General features: G+C 53.9%; 1 protein-coding gene across 1 annotated transcript in view; it reads right to left on the bottom strand.

Moving 5' to 3' along the window:
- The window catches only part of LOC144954913 (RNA-binding protein Musashi homolog 2-like), a 65,790-nt gene extending 48,901 nt beyond the window's left edge, over positions 1 to 16,889 (bottom strand). Inside the window, exons 1-3 of the mRNA XM_078885289.1 lie at positions 16,811 to 16,889; positions 15,101 to 15,185; positions 13,679 to 13,720 (exon numbers count right to left, since the gene is read on the bottom strand). Coding sequence (XP_078741415.1) covers positions 13,679 to 13,720; positions 15,101 to 15,185; positions 16,811 to 16,845 — 162 coding nt within the window. The 5' untranslated portion in view covers positions 16,846 to 16,889. The remainder of the gene's footprint in view (positions 1 to 13,678; positions 13,721 to 15,100; positions 15,186 to 16,810) is intronic.
- Positions 16,890 to 20,301: the final 3,412 nt, after the last annotated feature.

Here is a 20,301-nt window from a genome sequence, read left to right as displayed (position 1 = left end):
CAGATATTACTAATCCACAAAGCCCACCCACCCATCAGAGCGAGTGTGTGAGTGTGTGTGAGCGAGTGTGTGTGTGTGTGTGAGCGAGTGAGTGAGTGGATGAGTAGGTGGGCGAGTGGGTGAGTGTGTGTGTGAGTGAGTGGATGAGACAGTGTGAGAGCGAGTGAGTGAGAGTGTGTGTGAGCGAGTGAGTGTGAGTGTATGAGTAGGTGAGTGTGTGAGTGTGTGTGAGTGTGTGAGTGTGTGAGAGCGAGTGAGTGAGTGGATGAGTAGGTGAGTGTGTGAGTGTGTGTGAGTGCGACTGTGTGTGCGTGAGTGTGAGTGTATGAGTAGGTGAGTGAGTGTATGAGTGTGTGTGAGCGAGCGTGAGTGTGCGTGTGAGTGAGTGTGAGTGGATGAGTAGGTGGGTGAGTGTATGTGTGTGTGAGTGAGTGTGAGTGTATGTGTGTGTGAGTGAGTGTGAGTGGATGAGTAAGTGGGTGAGTGTGTGTGTGAGTGTGTGTGTGAGTGAGTGTGAGTGGATGAGTAGGTGAGTGTGTGAGTGTGTGTGAGTGCGACTGTGCGTGCGTGAGTGTGAGTGTATGAGTAGGTGAGTGAGTGTATGAGTGTGTGAGCGAGTGAGTGAGTGTGTGAGTAGGTGAGTGAGTGTATGAGTGTGTGAGCGAGTGAGTGAGTGTATGAGTAGGTGAGTGAGTGGATGAGTGTGTGTGAGTGGATGAGTAAGTGGGTGAGTGTGTGTGAGCGAGTGAGTGAGTGTATGAGTAGGTGAGTGTGTGTGAGCGAGTGTGAGCGAGTGAGTGAGTGGATGAGTAGGTGAGTGAGTGTATGAGTGTGTGTGAGCGAGCGTGAGTGTGTGTGTGAGTGAGTGTGAGTGGATGAGTAGGTGAGTGTGTGTGAGTGCGACAGTGTGTGAGTGAGTGTGAGTGGATGAGTAGGTGGGTGAGTGTGTGAGTGAGTGTGAGTGGATGAGTAGGTGAGTGTGTGAGTGTGTGTGAGTGCGACTGTGCGTGCATGAGTGTGAGTGTATGAGTAGGTGAGTGAGTGTATGAGTGTGTGTGAGCGAGCGTGAGTGTGCGTGTGAGTGAGTGTGAGTGGATGAGTAGGTGGGTGAGTGTATGAGTGTGTGAGTGTGTGAGTGTGAGTGTGAGTGGATGAGTAGGTGGGTGAGTGTATGAGTGTGTGAGTGAGTGTGAGTGTATGAGTAGGTGAGTGAGTGTATGTGTGTGAGTGGATGAGTAGGTGAGTGAGTGTATGAGTGTGTGAGTGTGAGTGTGAGTGGATGAGTAGGTGGGTGAGTGTATGAGTGTGTGAGTGTGTGTGTGAGTGTGTGTGTGAGTGAGTGTGAGTGTATGAGTGTGTGAGTGCGTGCGTGAGTGAGTGTGAGTGTATGAGTAAGTGGGTGAGTGGGTGTGAGCGAGCGTGAGTGAGTGTGAGCGAGTGAGTGAGTGGATGAGTGCGTGAGTGTGTGTGAGTGCGACTGTGCGTGCGTGAGTGTGAGTGTATGAGTAGGTGAGTGAGTGTATGAGTGAGTGTGAGTGGATGAGTAGGTGGGTGAGTGTATGAGTGAGTGTGAGTGTGTGTGCGTGAGTGGATGAGTAGGTGAGTGTGTGTGAGTGTGTGTGAGTGCGACTGTGTGAGTGTGAGTGTATGAATAGGTGAGTGAGTGTATGAGTGTGTGAGCGAGTGAGTGAGTGGATGAGTAGGTGAGTGTGTGTGAGTGCAACAGTGTGTGCGTGAGTGTGAGTGGATGAGTAGGTGGGTGAGTGTATGAGTGTGTGAGTGTGTGCGTGAGTGGATGAGTAGGTGAGTGTGTGTGAGTGCAACAGTGTGTGCGTGAGTGTGAGTGTATGAGTAGGTGAGTGAGTGTATGAGTGTGTGTGAGCGAGCGTGAGTGTGTGTGTGAGTGAGTGTGAGTGGATGAGTAGGTGAGTGAGTGTATGAGTGAGTGTGAGTGTGTGTGTGAGTGTGTGAGTGAGTGTGAGTGGATGAGTAGGTGAGTGAGTGTATGAGTGAGTGTGAGTGTGTGAGTGGATGAGTAGGTGAGTGAGTGTATGAGTGTGAGCGTGTGTGCGTGCGTGAGTGAGTGGATGAGTAAGTGGGTGAGTGGGTGTGAGCGAGTGAGTGAGTGGATGAGCAGGTGAGTGTGTGAGTGTGTGTGAGTGCGACTGTGTGTGCGTGAGTGTATGAGTAGGTGAGTGAGTGTATGAGTGTGTGTGAGCGAGCGAGTGAGTGAGTGGATGAGTAGGTGAGTGAGTGTATGAGTGTGTGAGTGTGAGTGGATGAGTAGGTGAGTGAGTGTATGAGTGTGTGTGAGCGAGCGTGAGTGTGTGTGTGAGTGAGTGTGAGTGGATGAGTAGGTGGGTGAGTGTGTGAGTGAGTGTGAGTGGATGAGCAGGTGAGTGTGTGAGTGTGTGTGAGTGAGACTGTGCGTGCGTGAGTGTGAGTGTATGAGTAGGTGAGTGAGTGTATGAGTGTGTGTGAGCGAGCGTGAGTGTGTGTGTGTGAGTGTGTGTGTGTGAGTGTGTGTGTGTGAGTGTGAGTGAGTGGATGAGTAGGTGAGTGTGTGTGAGTGCGACAGTGTGTGAGTGAGTGTGAGTGGATGAGTAGGTGGGTGAGTGTGTGAGTGAGTGTGAGTGGATGAGTAGGTGAGTGTGTGAGTGTGTGTGAGTGCGACTGTGCGTGCATGAGTGTGAGTGTATGAGTAGGTGAGTGAGTGTATGAGTGTGTGTGAGCGAGCGTGAGTGTGCGTGTGAGTGAGTGTGAGTGGATGAGTAGGTGGGTGAGTGTATGAGTGTGTGAGTGTGTGAGTGTGAGTGTGAGTGGATGAGTAGGTGGGTGAGTGTATGAGTGTGTGAGTGAGTGTGAGTGTATGAGTAGGTGAGTGAGTGTATGTGTGTGAGTGGATGAGTAGGTGAGTGAGTGTATGAGTGTGTGAGTGTGAGTGTGAGTGGATGAGTAGGTGGGTGAGTGTATGAGTGTGTGAGTGTGTGTGTGAGTGTGTGTGTGAGTGAGTGTGAGTGTATGAGTGTGTGAGTGCGTGCGTGAGTGAGTGTGAGTGTATGAGTAAGTGGGTGAGTGGGTGTGAGCGAGCGTGAGTGAGTGTGAGCGAGTGAGTGAGTGGATGAGTGCGTGAGTGTGTGTGAGTGCGACTGTGCGTGCGTGAGTGTGAGTGTATGAGTAGGTGAGTGAGTGTATGAGTGAGTGTGAGTGGATGAGTAGGTGGGTGAGTGTATGAGTGAGTGTGAGTGTGTGTGCGTGAGTGGATGAGTAGGTGAGTGTGTGTGAGTGTGTGTGAGTGCGACTGTGTGAGTGTGAGTGTATGAATAGGTGAGTGAGTGTATGAGTGTGTGAGCGAGTGAGTGAGTGGATGAGTAGGTGAGTGTGTGTGAGTGCAACAGTGTGTGCGTGAGTGTGAGTGGATGAGTAGGTGGGTGAGTGTATGAGTGTGTGAGTGTGTGCGTGAGTGGATGAGTAGGTGAGTGTGTGTGAGTGCAACAGTGTGTGCGTGAGTGTGAGTGTATGAGTAGGTGAGTGAGTGTATGAGTGTGTGTGAGCGAGCGTGAGTGTGTGTGTGAGTGAGTGTGAGTGGATGAGTAGGTGAGTGAGTGTATGAGTGAGTGTGAGTGTGTGTGTGAGTGTGTGAGTGAGTGTGAGTGGATGAGTAGGTGAGTGAGTGTATGAGTGAGTGTGAGTGTGTGAGTGGATGAGTAGGTGAGTGAGTGTATGAGTGTGAGCGTGTGTGCGTGCGTGAGTGAGTGGATGAGTAAGTGGGTGAGTGGGTGTGAGCGAGTGAGTGAGTGGATGAGCAGGTGAGTGTGTGAGTGTGTGTGAGTGCGACTGTGTGTGCGTGAGTGTATGAGTAGGTGAGTGAGTGTATGAGTGTGTGTGAGCGAGCGAGTGAGTGAGTGGATGAGTAGGTGAGTGAGTGTATGAGTGTGTGAGTGTGAGTGGATGAGTAGGTGAGTGAGTGTATGAGTGTGTGTGAGCGAGCGTGAGTGTGTGTGTGAGTGAGTGTGAGTGGATGAGTAGGTGGGTGAGTGTGTGAGTGAGTGTGAGTGGATGAGCAGGTGAGTGTGTGAGTGTGTGTGAGTGAGACTGTGCGTGCGTGAGTGTGAGTGTATGAGTAGGTGAGTGAGTGTATGAGTGTGTGTGAGCGAGCGTGAGTGTGTGTGTGTGAGTGTGTGTGTGTGAGTGTGTGTGTGTGAGTGTGAGTGAGTGGATGAGTAGGTGGGTGAGTGTATGAGTGTGTGTGAGCGAGCGTGAGTGTGTGTGTGAGTGTGTGTGTGAGTGGATGAGTAGGTGGGTGAGTGTGTGAGTGAGTGTGTGAGTGGATGAGTAGGTGAATGTGTGTGAGTGCGACAGTGTGTGAGTGAGTGTGAGTGGATGAGTAGGTGAGTGTGTGAGTGAGTGTGAGCGAGTGAGTGAGTGGATGAGTAGGTGAGTGTGTGAGTGTGTGTGAGTGCGACTGTGTGTGCGTGAGTGTGAGTGTATGAGTAGGTGAGTGTGTGTGAGCAAGTGAGTGAGTGGATGGATGAGTAGGTGAGTGTGTGAGTGTGTGTGAGTGCGACTGTGTGTGCGTGAGTGTGAGTGTATGAGTAGGTGAGTGTGTGTGAGCAAGTGAGTGAGTGTGAGTGGATGAGTAGGTGAGTGTGTGAGTGTGTGTGAGTGCGACTGTGTGTGCGTGAGTGTGAGTGTATGAGTAGGTGAGTGAGTGGATGAGTGTGTGTGAGCGAGCGCGAGTGTGTGTGTGTGTGTGTGAGTGAGTGTGAGTGAGTGTGAGTGTGCGTGTGAGTGAGTGTGAGTGGATGAGTAGGTGAGTGTGTGAGTGAGTGTGAGCGAGTGAGTGAGTGGATGAGTAGGTGAGTGTGTGAGTGAGTGTGAGTGTATGAGTGTGTGAGTGAGTGTGTGAGTGTGTGTGAGTGAGTGTGAGTGGATGAGTAGGTGAGTGTGTGAGTGTGTGTGAGTGCGACTGTGTGTGCGTGAGTGTGAGTGTATGAGTAGGTGAGTGAGTGGATGAGTGTGTGTGAGCGAGCGCGAGTGTGTGTGTGAGTGAGTGTGAGTGGATGAGTAGGTGGGTGAGTGTATGAGTGTGTGAGTGTGTGTGTGAGTGGATGAGTAGGTGAGTGTGTGAGTGTGTGTGAGTGAGTGTGAGTGGATGAGTAGGTGTGTGAGTGTATGAGTGTGTGAGTGTGTGTGTGAGTGGATGAGTAGGTGAGTGTGTGAGTGTGTGTGAGTGAGTGTGAGTGGATGAGTAGGTGGGTGAGTGTATGAGTGTGTGAGTGTGTGTGTGAGTGGATGAGTAGGTGAGTGTGTGAGTGTGTGTGAGTGAGTGTGAGTGGATGAGTAGGTGGGTGAGTGTATGAGTGTGTGAGTGAGTGTGAGTGTATGAGTGTGTGAGTGTGTGAGTGTGTGTGTGAGTGTGTGTGCGAGTGGATGAGTAGGTGAGTGAGTGTATGAGTGAGTGTGAGTGTGTGTGCGTGCGTGAGTGAGTGTGAGTGGATGAGTAAGTGGGTGAGTGGGTGTGAGCGAGCGTGAGTGTGTGTGAGCGAGTGAGTGAGTGTATGAGTAGGTGAGTGTGTGTGAGCGAGTGTGAGCGAGTGTGAGCGAGTGAGTGAGTGCATGAGTAGGTGAGCGAGTGTGAGCGAGTGAGTGAGTGGATGAGTAGGTGAGTGTGTGAGTGTGTGTGAGTGCGACTGTGCGTGCGTGAGTGTGAGTGTATGAGTAGGTGAGTGTGTGTGAGCGAGTGAGTGAGTGGATGAGTAGGTGAGTGTGTGAGTGTGTGTGAGTGCGACTGTGTGTGCGTGAGTGTGAGTGTATGAGTAGGTGAGTGAGTGTATGAGTGTGTGTGAGCGAGCGTGAGTGGATGAGTAGGTGGGTGAGTGTATGAGTGTGTGAGTGAGTGAGTGGATGAGTAAGTGGGTGAGTGGGTGTGAGCGAGTGTGAGCGAGTGTGAGCGAGTGAGTGAGTGGATGAGTAGGTGAGTGTGTGAGTGTGTGTGAGTGCGACTGTGTGTGCGTGAGTGTGTGAGTAGGTGAGTGAGTGTATGAGTGTGTGTGAGCGAGCGAGTGAGTGAGTGGATGAGTAGGTGAGTGAGTGTATGAGTGTGTGTGAGCGAGCGTGAGTGTGTGTGTGAGTGAGTGTGAGTGGATGAGTAGGTGGGTGAGTGTATGAGTGTGTGAGTGAGTGTGAGTGTATGAGTGTGTGAGTGAGTGTGAGTGTATGAGTAGGTGGGTGAGTAAGTGGGTGAGTGGGTGTGAGCGAGTGAGTGAGTGGATGAGTAGGTGAGTGTGTGAGTGTGTGTGAGTGCGACTGTGTGTGCGTGAGTGTGAGTGTATGAGTAGGTGAGTGAGTGGATGAGTGTGTGTGAGCGAGCGTGAGTGTGTGTGTGAGTGAGTGTGAGTGGATGAGTAGGTGAGTGTGTGTGAGTGCGACAGTGTGTGAGTGAGTGTGAGTGTATGAGTAGGTGGGTGAGTGTGTGAGTGAGTGTGAGTGGATGAGTAGGTGAGTGTGTGAGTGTGTGTGAGTGCGACTGTGCGTGCGTGAGTGTGAGTGTATGAGTAGGTGAGTGTGTGTGAGCGAGTGTGAGCGAGTGTGTGAGTGTGTGAGTGGATGAGTGTGTGAGTGTGTGTGAGTGCGACTGTGTGTGCGTGAGTGTGAGTGTATGAGTAGGTGAGTGAGTGGATGAGTGTGTGTGAGCGAGCGTGAGTGTGTGTGTGTGAGTGAGTGTGAGTGGATGAGTAGGTGGGTGAGTGTATGAGTGTGTGAGCGAGTGAGTGGATGAGTAGGTGAGTGTGTGTGAGTACGACTGTGTGTGCGTGAGTGTGAGTGTATGAGTAGGTGAGTGTGTGTGAGCGAGAGTGAGTGAGTGGATGAGTAGGTGGGTGAGTGTATGAGTGTGTGAGCGAGTGAGTGAGTGGATGAGTAGGTGAGTGTGTGAGTGTGTGTGAGTGCGACTGTGTGTGCATGAGTGTGAGTGTATGAGTAGGTGAGTGAGTGGATGAGTGTGTGTGAGCGAGCGTGAGTGTGTGTGTGAGTGTGAGTGTATGAGTAGGTGGGTGAGTGTATGAGTGTGTGAGCGAGTGAGTGAGTGGATGAGTAGGTGAGTGTGTGTGAGCGAGCGTGAGTGTATGTGTGTGAGTGTGAGTGGATGAGTAGGTGGGTGAGTGTATGAGTGTGTGTGAGCGAGCGTGAGTGTATGTGTGTGAGTGTGAGTGGATGAGTAGGTGGGTGAGTGTATGAGTGTGTGAGTGTGTGCGTGAGTGTGTGTGAGCGAGCGTGAGTGTATGTGTGTGAGTGTGAGTGGATGAGTAGGTGAGTGAGTGTATGAGTGAGTGTGAGTGTGTGTGAGTGTGTGTGTGTGTGAGTGAGTGTGAGTGTGTGTGAGTGTGTGTGTGAGTGAGTGTGAGTGGATGAGTAGGTGAGTGGATGAGTAGGTGGGCGAGTGTATGTGTGTGAGTGTGAGTGGATGAGTAGGTGGGTGAGTGTATGAGTGTGTGAGTGGGTGAGTAGATGAGTGAGTGAGTGGGTGAATGAGCGAGTGGGTGAGTGGGTGAGTGACTGGGTGAGTGACTGAGTGAGTGGGTGAGTGACTGAGTGAGTGGGTGGGTGAGTTGGCGAGTGGATGAGTGACTGAGGGAGTGGGTGAGTGACTGAGTGGGTGAGTGACTGAGTGGATGAGTAGGTGGGTGAGTGTATGTGTGTGAGTGGGTGAGTAGATGAGTGAGTGAGTGGGTGAATGAGCGAGTGGGTGAGTGGGTGAGTGACTGGGTGAGTGACTGAGTGAGTGGGTGAGTGACTGAGTGAGTGGGTGGGTGAGTTGGCGAGTGGATGAGTGACTGAGGGAGTGGGTGAGTGACTGAGTGGGTGAGTGACTGAGTGGATGAGTAGGTGGGCGAGTGTATGTGTGTGAGTGTGTGAGTGGATGAGCGAGTGAGTGGATGAGTAGGTGGGCGAGTGGGTGAGTGTGCGAGTGGATGAGCGAGTGAGTGGATGAGTAGGTGGGTGAGTGTGTGAGTGGATGAGTAAGTGGGTGAGTGGGTGTGTGCGGGTGAGTATGCGAGCGAGAGGGTGAGTAGGTGGGTGAGTGAGTGGATGGGTGTGCGAGTAGTGGGTGAGTGCATGAGCGAGTGGGTGAGTGCATGAGCGAGTGGGTGAGTGACTTAGTTGACGAATGGGCAAGTGGATGAGCGAGTGGGCGAGTGGCTGAGCGAGTGGCTGAGCGAGTGGGTGAGTGGAAGAGCGAGTGAGTAGATGAGTGAGCGGGTGAGTAAGTGAGTGACTGAGTGGGTGGGTGAATGAGCGGGCGAGTGACTGAGTGGTGAGTGACTGAGTGGACTGAGTGACTGAGTGAGTGGGTGAGTGGATGAGTGAGTGGCTGAGCGAGTGGGTGAGTGAAAGAGCGAGTGAGTAGATGAGCGAGTGGGCGAGTGGCTGAGCGAGTGGCTGAGCGAGTGGGTGAGTGACTTAGTTGACGAATGGGCAAGTAGATGAGCGAGTGGGCGAGTGGCTGAGCGAGTGGCTGAGCGAGTGGGTGAATGAGCGGGCGAGTGACTGAGTGGTGAGTGACTGAGTGGACTGAGTGACTGAGTGAGTGGGTGAGTGGATGAGTGAGTGGCTGAGCGAGTGGGTGAGTGAAAGAGCGAGTGAGTAGATGAGCGAGTGGGCGAGTGGCTGAGCGAGTGGCTGAGCGAGTGGGTGAGTGGAAGAGCGAGTGAGTAGATGAGTGAGCGGGTGAGTAAGTGAGTGACTGAGTGGGTGGGTGAATGAGCGGGCGAGTGACTGAGTGGTGAGTGACTGAGTGAGTGGGTGAGTGGATGAGTGACTAGATGAGCGAGTGGGCGAGTGGCTGAGCGAGTGGCTGAGCGAGTGGGTGAGTGGAAGAGCGAGTGAGTAGATGAGTGAGCGGGTGAGTAAGTGAGTGACTGAGTGGGTGGGTGAATGAGCGGGCGAGTGACTGAGTGGTGAGTGACTGAGTGGACTGAGTGACTGAGTGAGTGGGTGAGTGGATGAGTGAGTGGGTGAGTGAAAGAGCGAGTGAGTGACTGAGTGAGCGGGTGAGTAAGTGAGTGACTGAGTGGGTGGGTGAATGAGCGGGCGAGTAGCTGAGTGGTGAGTGACTGAGTGGACTGAGTGACTGAGTGACTGGGTGAGTGGGTGAGTGAGTAAGTGGGTGAGTGACTGAGTGATTGGGTGAGTGGATGAGTGAGTGACTGAGTGAGTGGGTGAGTGACTGAGTGAGTGAGTGGGTGAATGAGTGGGTGAGTGAGTGACTGAGTGAGTGGGTGAGTTGGCGAGTGGATGAGTGACTGAGTGAGTGGGTGAGTGACTGAGTGGGTGAGTGACTGAGTGAGTGAGTGGGTGAGTGAGTGAGTGAGTGGGTGGGTGAGTGAGTGAGTGAGTGGGTGAGTTGGCGAGTGTATGAGTGAGTGAGTGGGTGAGTAGATGAGTGAGTGGGTGGGTGAATGAGCGAGTGGGTGAGTGGGTGAGTGACTGGGTGAGTGACTGAGTGAGTGGGTGAGTGGATGAGTGAGTGAGTGACTGAGTGAGTGAGTGGGTGAGTGACTGAGTGAGTGAGTGGGTGAGTGACTGAGTGAGTGGGTGAGTGAGTGAGTGGGTGAGTGACTGAGTGAGTGGGTGAGTGGATGAGTGAGTGAGTGGGTGAGTTGGCGAGTGGATGAGTGACTGAGTGAGAGGGTGAGTGACTGAGTGGGTGAGTGACTGAGTGAGTGGGTGAGTAGATGAGTGAGTGGGTGAGTGAGTGAGTGGGTGAGTGACTGAGTGAGTGGGTGAGTGGATGAGTGAGTGAGTGGGTGAGTTGGCGAGTGGATGAGTGACTGAGTGAGAGGGTGAGTGACTGAGTGGGTGAGTGACTGAGTGAGTGGGTGAGTAGATGAGTGAGTGGGTGAGTGAGTGAGTGGGTGAGTGACTGAGTGAGTGGGTGAGTGGATGAGCGAGTGAGTGGGTGAGTTGGCGAGTGGATGAGTGACTGAGTGAGTGGGTGAGTGACTGAGTGGGTGAGTGACTGAGTGAGTGGGTGAGTGAGTAGATGAGTGAATGAGTGGGTGAGTGAGTGACTGGGTGAATGAGTGGGTGAGTAGAAGAGTGACTGAGTGAGTGACTGAGTGACTGAGTGAGTGGGTGAGTGGGTGAGTGAGTGAGTGGGTGAGTGAGTGAGTTGGCGAGTGGATGAGTGAGTGAGTGGGTGAGTAGATGAGTGAGTGAGTGGGTGAGTGGATGGGTGGGTGAATGAGCGGGCGAGTGAGTGAGTGGTTGAGTAGATGAGTGACTGAGTGAGTGGGTGAGTGACTCAGTGGGTGAGTGACTGAGTGAGTGGGTGAGTGAGTGAGTGGGTGAGTGAGTGAGTGAGTGAGTGAGTGGGTGGGTGAGTGAGTGGGTGAGTAGATGAGTGACTGAGTGAGTGACTGAGTGACTGAGTGAGTGGGTGAGTGAGTGGGTGAGTGAGTGGGTGAGTGAGTGGGTGAGTTGGCGAGTGGATGAGTGAGTGAGTGGGTGAGTAGATGAGTGAGTGAGTGGGTGAGTGGATGGGTGGGTGAACGAGCGGGCGAGTGAGTGAGTGGTTGAGTAGATGAGTGAGTGAGTGGATGAATGAGTGAGTGAATGAGCGAGTGGGTGAATGAGCGAGTGGGTGAGTGAGTAGATGAGTGAGTGAGTAAATGAGTGAATGAGTGAGTGGGTGAATGAGTAGGTGAGTGGATGGGTGGGTGAATGAGTGACTGGGTGACTGAGTGACTGGGTGACTGAGTGACTGGGTGAGTAGATGAGTGAGTGGGTGAGTAGATAAGTGAATGAGTGGGTGAGTGAGTGAGTGAGTGGGTGAATGAGTGGATGAGTAGATGAGTGACTGAGTGAGTGGGTGAGTGGGTGAGTGAGTGGGTGAGTGAGTGAGTGGGTGAGTGAGTTGGCGAGTGGATGAGTTGGCGAGTGGATGAGTGAGTGAGTGGGTGAGTGGGTGAGTAGATGAGTGGGTGAGTAGATGAGTGGGTGAGTAGATGAGTGAGTGGGTGAATGAGCGAGTGGGTGAGTAGATGAGTGAGTGGGTGAATGAGCGAGTGGGTGAGTAGATGAGTGTGTGAGTGGGTGAATGAGCGAGTGGGTGAGTGAGTAGATGAGTGAGTGAGTGAGATGAGTGAGTGAGTAGATGAGTGAGTGGGTGAATGAGCGAGTGAGTGGGTGAGTAGATGAGTGAGTGGGTGAGATGAGTGAGTGAGTAGATGAGTGAGTGGGTGAATGAGCGAGTGGGTGAGTGAGTAGATGAGTGAGTGAGTGGGTGAGTGGGTGAATGAGCGAGTGGGTGAGTGAGTAGATGAATGAGTGGGTGAGTAGATGAGTGTGTGAGTGAGTAGATGAGTGACTGAGTGAGTGAGTGGGTGGGTGAGTGAGTGGGTGAGTGAGTGAGCGAGTGGGTGAGTGAGTGGGTGGGTGAGTCGATGAGTGAGTGAGTGAGTGACTGGGTGAGTAGATGAGTGAGTGAGTTGGCGAGTGAGTGAATGAGTGAGTGGGTGAGTGGGTGAGTGAGTTGGCGAGTGAGTGGATGAGTGGGTGAGTAGATGAGTGAGTTGGTGAGTGGGTGAGTAGATAAGCGAGTGGGTGAGTGAGCGAGTGGGTGAGTGAGTGGGTGAGTGAGTGGGTGAGTGGGTGAGTGAGTGACTGGGTGAGTAGATGAGTGAGTGGGTGAGTGAGTTGGCGAGTGAGTGGATGAGTGGGTGAGTAGATGAGTGAGTTGGTGAGTGGGTGAGTAGATGAGCGAGTGGGTGAGTGAGCGAGTGGGTGAGTGAGTGGGTGAGTGAGTGGGTGAGTGAGTGACTGGGTGAGTGAGTGGGTGAGTGACTGGGTGAGTAGATGAGTGAGTGTCTGAGTGAGTTGGCGAGTGCGTCCGTGGATCTCGGTGCCGGCCATTATGAACCCTGGATGAGGAATCTCACACCCACCCCCACACCGACAAAGACAAAGATCCCCCGTGTAGCCTTAACAGACTGTAGGGGCAAGTGCTGTTAGCGAGTAGCACCTATGAAGGCCGGCACGGCACACGAAGGGGGGGGGGGGCCAGCACCACGCCCGGCCGCCTTTGTCTCCCCAGTGGCGATGTTTACACACCGCACCAGGTACTCATTTGAGGCTGAGTCGACCTAGGGGAGGCCCAGGACCGGTTCAGATAATCGTCACTGCCGGCGTTGGCCGTGAGCGGGAATCGAACTCGGGTCGCCGGGTTCGTAGCGCAGCGTAGCGCTAACCACTACACCCACCGCTCCCCACACACACACACAGGGACCCACAGAGGAGACACACAGAGACCCATACTCAGAGACCCACACAGAGAGACTCACAGACACCCACAGAGACACCCACACTCGTATAGACCCACACTCATGCCAGATGCTCGTATAGACCCACGGAGACCCACACAGACCCATACAGAGATTCACAGACACCCACAGAGACACCCAGAGACACCCACAGAGACACCCAGAGAGACACCCACAGAGACACACACAGAGACACCCACAGAGACACCCACAGAGACACCCACAGAGACACCCACAGAGACACCCACAGAGACACCCACAGAGACACCCACAGAGACACCCACAGAAACACCCACAGAGACACCCACAGAGACACCCACAGAGACACCCACAGAGACACCCACAGAGACACCCAGAGACACCCACAGAGACACCCACAGAGACACCCACAGAGACACCCACAGAGACACCCACAGAGACACCCACAGAGACACCCACAGAGACACCCACAGAGACCCCCACAGAGACACCCACAGAGACACCCACAGAGACACCCACAGAGACACCCACAGAGACACCCACAGAGACACCCACAGAGACACCCACAGAGACACCCACAGAGACACCCACAGAGACACCCACAGAGACACCCACAGAGACACCCACAGAGACACCCACAGAGACACCCACAGAGACACCCACAGAGACACCCACAGAGACACCCACAGAGACACCCACAGAGACACCCACAGAGACACACAGAGACACACACAGAGACACCCACAGAGACACCCACAGAGACACCCACACAGAGACACCCAGAAACACCCACAGAGACACCCCCCGGTGTTGAACCCAGGCTCTCAGCATCTCTGACACGGCCATCGTGAACCCCCTGAGAGAGAGAGAGACACCCAGACCCGGTGTTGAACCCAGGCTCTCAGCGTCTCTGACACGGCCATCGTGAACCCTTTGAGAGAGACACCCAGACCCGGTGTTGAACCCAGGCTCTCAGTGTCTCAGACACGGCCATCGTGAACCCCCTGAGAGAGAGAGAGACACCCAGACCCGGTGTTGAACCCAGGCTCTCAGCGTCTCTGACACGGCCATCGTGAACCCCCTGAGAGAGAGAGAGACACCCAGACCCGGTGTCGAACCCAGGCTCTCAGCGTCTCTGACACGGCCATCGTGAACCCTTTGAGAGAGACACCCAGACCCGGTGTTGAACCCAGGCTCTCAGTGTCTCAGACACGGCCATCGTGAACCCCCTGAGAGAGAGAGAGACACCCAGACCCGGTGTTGAACCCAGGCTCTCAGCGTCTCTGACACGGCCATCGTGAACCCCCTGAGAGAGAGAGAGACACCCAGACCCAGTGTTGAACCCAGGCTCTCAGCGTCTCTGACGAATCACTCACCTTTGGCTGTGTTCTTCGGGGGAATGCAACTTTCGGGTCGATCTGATGAACAAACAACAACATTGACATCAACAACATCAACCACAACAACAACAACATTAACAGCAAACTGTGTTTAGACACGGTGATGGTGGTGGTGGTGATGATGTTGATGGTGATGACGGTGGTGGTGACGGTGGTGGTGGTGGTGGTGACGGTGACGGTGGTGGTGACGGGGGTGGTGACAGTGGTGGTGGCAGTCACGGTGGTGGTGACGGTGGTGGTGATGGTGACGGTGGTGGTGGTGATGGTGACGGGGGTGGTGACAGTGGTGGTGGCAGTCACGGTGGTGGTGACGGTGGTGGTGATGGTGACGGTGGTGGTGGTGATGGTGACGGTGGTGGTGGTTGTGACAGTGGTGGTGGTGACGGTGGTGGTGACGGTGGTGGTGACGGTGGTGGTGACGGTGGTGGTGACGTTAACCATGTTGATTATGATGGTGACGATATTGATGGTGGAGGGGCGGGAGGGGTTCAGCAGGGTGCAGGGTGGTGGTGCAAGGTGGGGCAGGGTGGTACAGGGTGCGTGGGGTGTGGTGCAGGGTGGTGTAGGGTGTGGGGTGGTACAGGGTGGTGCAGGGTGTGTGGTACAGGGTGGTGCAGGGTGTGTGGTACAGGGTGGTGCAGGGTGTGTGGTACAGGGTGGTGCAGGGTGTGTGGTACAGGGTGGTGCAGGGTGGGGCAGGGTGGTGCAGGGTGGGGCAGAGTGTGTGGTGTAGGGTGAGGGTGCAGGGTGTGTAGTGCAGGGTAGTGCAGGGTGAGGGTTCAGGGTGGGGCAGGGTGGTACAGGGTAGGGCAGGGTAGTGCAGGGTGTGTGGTGGGGCAGGGTAGTGCAGGGTGGGGCAGGGTGAGGGTGCAGGGTGTGGGGTACAGGGTGGTACAGGGTGGTGCAGGGTGTGTGGTACAGGGTGTGTGGTGTGTGGTACAGGGTGACGCAGGGTGGTACAGGGTAGTACAGGGTGGTACAGGGTGGTGCAGGGTGTGGGGTACAGGGTGCAGGGTGGGGCAGGGTGTGTGGTGTGTGGTACAGGGTGGTGTAGGGTGTGTGGTGTGTAGTGCAGGGTGTGTGGTGTGTGGTGTGTAGTGCAGGGTGGTACAGGGTAGTGCAGGGTGAGGCAGGGTACAGAGTGTGTGGTGTGTAGTGCAGGGTGGGGCAGGGTACAGGGTGTGTGGTGTGTAGTGCAGGGTGGTACATGGTAGTGCAGGGTGAGGGGTGCGTAGTGTGTGGTGAGTGGTGTGTGGTGAGTGGTGAGTGGTGGTGCAGGGTGTGTGGTGTGTGGTGTGTAGTGCAGGGTGGGGCAGGGTACAGGGTGTGTGGTGTGTAGTGCAGGGTGCTACATGGTAGTGCAGGGTGAGGGGTGCGTAGTGTGTGGTGCCCACTCACGGTTTTAGAGTCGAGCTCGTGGTGAGACTGAGCGAGGACTTTGTCGACGCTGCCGGGGTCGGTGTACGTCACAAACCCAAACCCCCTGCACCACCACCACCACCACAACCACAACAACAACAACCACAACCACCACGTTACTACAACCACCACCTACTGCAACAACCACCACAACCACCACCACATTACTACAACCACATTACTACAACCACCACACTACTACAACCACCACTACCACCACATGACTACCACCACCACAACAACAACCACATTACTACAACCACCACCACAACCACAACAACCAAATTACTACAACCACCACAACAACAACCACATTACTACAACCACCACATTACTACAACCACCACTACAACCACATTACTACAACCACCACTATAACCACCACAACCACCACATTACTACAACCACCACAACCACCACCACCACAACAACAACCACATTACTACAACCACCACGCTACTACAACCACCACCACCACCACCACATGACTACCTCCACCACAACAACAACCACATTACTACAACCACCACCACAACAACCACCACAACAACCACATTACTACAACCACCACAACAACAACCACATTACTACAACCACCACCACCACCACAACCACAACAACCACCACAACAACCACATTACTACAACCACAACAACAACCACATTACTACAACCACCACATTACTACAACCACCACTACAACCACATTTCTACAACCACCACTACAACCACCACATTACTACAATGATGATGGTGATGATGGTGATGTTAGTGAGGATGGTGGTGATGGTGATGTCAGTGACGATGTTGATGTTGTTGTTGTTGTTGATGTTGTTGTTGATGTTGTTGTTGACGTTGTTGTTGATGTTGTTGTTGACGTTGTTGTTGACGTTGATGTTGTTGTTGACGTTGTTGTTGACGTTATTGTTGACGTTATTGTTGATGTTGACGTTGTTGTTGATGTTGTTGTTGTTGATGTTGATGTTATTGTTGATGTTGATGTTATTGTTGATGTTGATGTTATTGTTGATGTTGATGTTGTTGATGTTGATGTTATTGTTGATGTTGTTGTTGATGTTATTGTTGTTGTTGTTGATGTTGATGTTGTTGTTGTTGTTGATGTTATTGTTGTTGATGTTGTTGTTGTTGATGTTATTGTTGTTGATGTTGATGTTATTGTTGATGTTGATGTTGTTGATGTTGTTGTTGTTGATGTTATTGTTGTTGTTGATGTTATTGTTGTTGTTGTTGATGTTATTGTTGATGTTGTTGTTGTTGTTGATGTTGACGTTATTGTTGATGTTATTGTTGATGTTGTTGATGTTGTTGTTGATGTTGATGTTGTTGATGTTATTGTTGATGTTGTTGTTGATGTTATTGTTGTTGATGTTGTTGTTGATGTTATTGTTGTTGATGTTATTGTTGTTGATGTTGTTGTTGTTGATGTTATTGTTGTTGATGTTGATGTTATTGTTGATGTTGTTGTTGTTGTTGATGTTGATGTTGTTGTTGATGTTATTGTTGTTGTTGTTGATGTTATTGTTGTTGTTGTTGATGTTATTGTTGATGTTGTTGTTGTTGTTGATGTTGATGTTATTGTTGATGTTGATGTTATTGTTGATGTTGTTGATGTTGTTGTTGATGTTGTTGTTGTTGATGTTATTGTTGATGTTGTTGTTGTTGACGTTACCTGGACCTCTTGGTGGTGGGGTCCCTCATCACCATGCACTCGCTGACATCACCAAACTTCCCAAAGTAATCACGGAGAGACTCTGCAACAACATCAACAACAACACATCATCAACAACAACATCACATCAACAACATCACATCAACAACATCATCAACAACAACATCACATCAACAACATCACATCAACAACATCACATCAACAACATCATCACATCAACAACATCACATCATCAACATCAACACATCAACAACATCACATCAACGAACATCACATCATCAACAACATCACATCAACAACATCACATCAACAACATCACATCAACAACATCAACACATCAACATCATCAACAACAACATCAACACATCAACAGACATCATCAACATCATCAACATCATCAACAACAACACAACAACATCATCAACACATCAATAACAACATCATCAACAACAACATCATCAACATCAACAACATCACATCATCAACATCAACACAACATCACATCATCAACAACATCACATCAACAACATCACATCATCAACATCAACAACACATCATCAACATCAACCACACATCATCAACATCAACAACAACATCAACCCAACAACGATCAACATATCAACATCATCAACACAACATCAGCACATCAACAACGTAGTATCAACACATCACATCAACACCAGATCATCACAACAACACAACAACAACCACACCAACAACCACACCAACAACCACGACCAACAACCACACCAACAACTACACCAACAACCACACCAACAACTACGCCAACAACCACACCAACAACTACGCCAACAACAACAACCACGCTAACTGCTGTGCCACTGTTCCCCGCACTCGCACCACGTACAGTGCACACGCACGCACTACGTACAGTGCACACATTCACCACGTACAGTGCACACATTCACCACGTACAGTGCAGACACTCGCCGCGTACAGTGCACACACTCGCTCCGTACAGTGCACACGCACGCACCACGTACAGTGCACACACTCACCACGTACAGTGCACACACACTCACCACGTACAGTGTCACACACTCACCACGTACAGTGCACACTCTCACCGCGTACAGTGCACACACTCACCACGTACAGTGTCACACACTCACCACGTACAGTGCACACACACTCACCACGTACAGTGTCACACACTCACCACGTACAGTGCACACTCTCACCGCGTACAGTGCACACACTCACCACGTACAGTGTCACACACTCACCACGTACAGTGTCACACACTCACCACGTACAGTGTCACACACTCACCACGTACAGTGCACACACACTCACCACGTACAGTGTCACACACTCACCACGTACAGTGCACACTCTCACCGCGTACAGTGCACACACTCACCACGTACAGTGTCACACACTCACCACGTACAGTGTCACACACTCACCACGTACAGTGCACACACACTCACCACGTACAGTGTCACACACTCACCACGTACAGTGCACACACTCACCACGTACAGTGCACACACTCACCACGTACAGTGCACACACTCACCACGTACAGTGTCACACACTCACCACGTACAGTGCACACACTCACCACGTACAGTGCACACTCTCACCGCGTACAGTGCACACACTCACCACGTACAGTGTCACACACTCACCACGTACAGTGTCACACTCACCACGTACAGTGCACACACTCACCACATAAAGTGTCGCACACTCACCACGTACAGTGCACACACTCACCACGTACAGTGTCACACACTCACCACGTACAGTGTCACACACTCACCACGTACAGTGCACACACACATTACGTACAGTGCACATACTCAACGCTTTTGTTAACTTGGCTTTGTTTGCTTAAAAACACCTCCCACTCACCCCCACTCTCCCCCCCACACTCCACCCACAGCTCCCCCACCCCCCTCCCACTCTCCCTCCCACTCTCCACTCCCACTCTCCACCCACCCTCCCCCCCACTCTCCACCCACACTCCCACCCACTCTCCCTCCCACTCACCCTCCCACTCTCCCCCACACTCCCTCCCACCTCCCTCCCCCTCCCTCCCACCTCCCCCCCACTCTCCCCCCCACTCTCCCTCCCACTCTCCCCCCCCTCCCACCCCACCACCCTCCCAACTCCCCTCCCACTCTCCCTCCCACTCTCCCTCCCGACTCTCCCTCCCACTCTCCCTCCACTCTCCCCCCCCCTCCCTCCCACTCTCCTCCCACTCTCCCACCCACTCTCCCTCCCACTCTCCCCCCAACTCCCCCCCCCCTCCCTCCCACTCTCCCTCCCACTCTCCCCCACCCCCTCCCACTCTCCCCCCCCTCCATTCACTCTCCCCTCCCACTCTCCCCCCCACTCTCCCTCCCACTCTCCCCCCCCCCTCCCCTCCCACTCTCCCTCCCACTCTCCCTCCCCACCAACTCCCTCCCACTCTCCCCCACACCCTCCCCCCCCCCACCCTCCCCTCTCCCCTCCCACTCTCCCTCCCACTCCCCCCCACCTCCCTCCCACTCTCCCCCCCCCCTCCCACCACCCCCCACTCTCCCTCCCACTCCCCCTCCCACTCCCCCCCCCCCCCCCCCACCTCACCCCCCCCTCCCCCCCACTCTCCCTCCCACTCTCCCCTCCCCCCCCCTCCCTCCCACTCTCCCCCCCACTCTCCCCCCCACTCCCCCCACTCTCCCCCCCCCCTCCCACTCTCCCCCCCACTCTCCCCCCACTCTCCCTCCCACTCTCCCCCCACCCTCCCCCACTCTCCCCCCCCCCCTCCCCCCCCCACTCCCACCCCCCCACTCCCTCCCACTCTCCCCCCCCTCCCTCCCACTCTCCCCCCACTCTCCCTCCCACTCTCCCTCCCACTCTCCCCCCACACTCCCCCCCCCCACCCCCCCCCCCACCTCCCCCCCCCCACCCACCCCTCCACCCCCCACTCTCCCTCCCACCTCCCTCCCACCTCCCTCCCACTCCCCTCCCACTCTCCCCCCCCCACCCCCCCCCCACTCCCCCCCCACTCCCCCCTCCCCACTCTCCCTCCCACCTCACCCCCCCACCCTCCCCCCACTCTCCCTCCCACTCTCCCCCCACCCTCCCTCCCACTCCCCTCCCCCCCCACACCCTCCCACTCTCCCCCCCACACCCCCCCCACTCACCCCCACCCCCCCCCCCACCCCCCCCACTCCCACCCCACTCTCCTCCCACTCTCCCTCCCACCTCCCCCCACTCCCCCCCCCCAACCCTCCCACTCACCCCCCACCACCCCCCACCCCACCCCCACCCCCACCCACCACCCCCCCCCTCCCTCCCACTCCCCCCCCCCCACCCTCCCACACCCCCTCCCACTCCCCTCCACTCCCCCCACACTCCCCCCACCACCCCACTCCACCCCCCACCCTCCCACTCTCCCTCCCACCCCCACCCACCCCCCCCCACCCCACTCCCACCCACTCCCCCCCCACTCTCCCCCCCCCCACCCCCCACTCTCC

This window comes from Lampetra fluviatilis, unplaced genomic scaffold (assembly GCF_964198595.1).
Source record: "Lampetra fluviatilis unplaced genomic scaffold, kcLamFluv1.1 SCAFFOLD_472, whole genome shotgun sequence".
Taxonomy (NCBI): domain Eukaryota; kingdom Metazoa; phylum Chordata; class Hyperoartia; order Petromyzontiformes; family Petromyzontidae; genus Lampetra; species Lampetra fluviatilis.
This window is presented reverse-complemented; position numbering and strand designations above follow the sequence as displayed.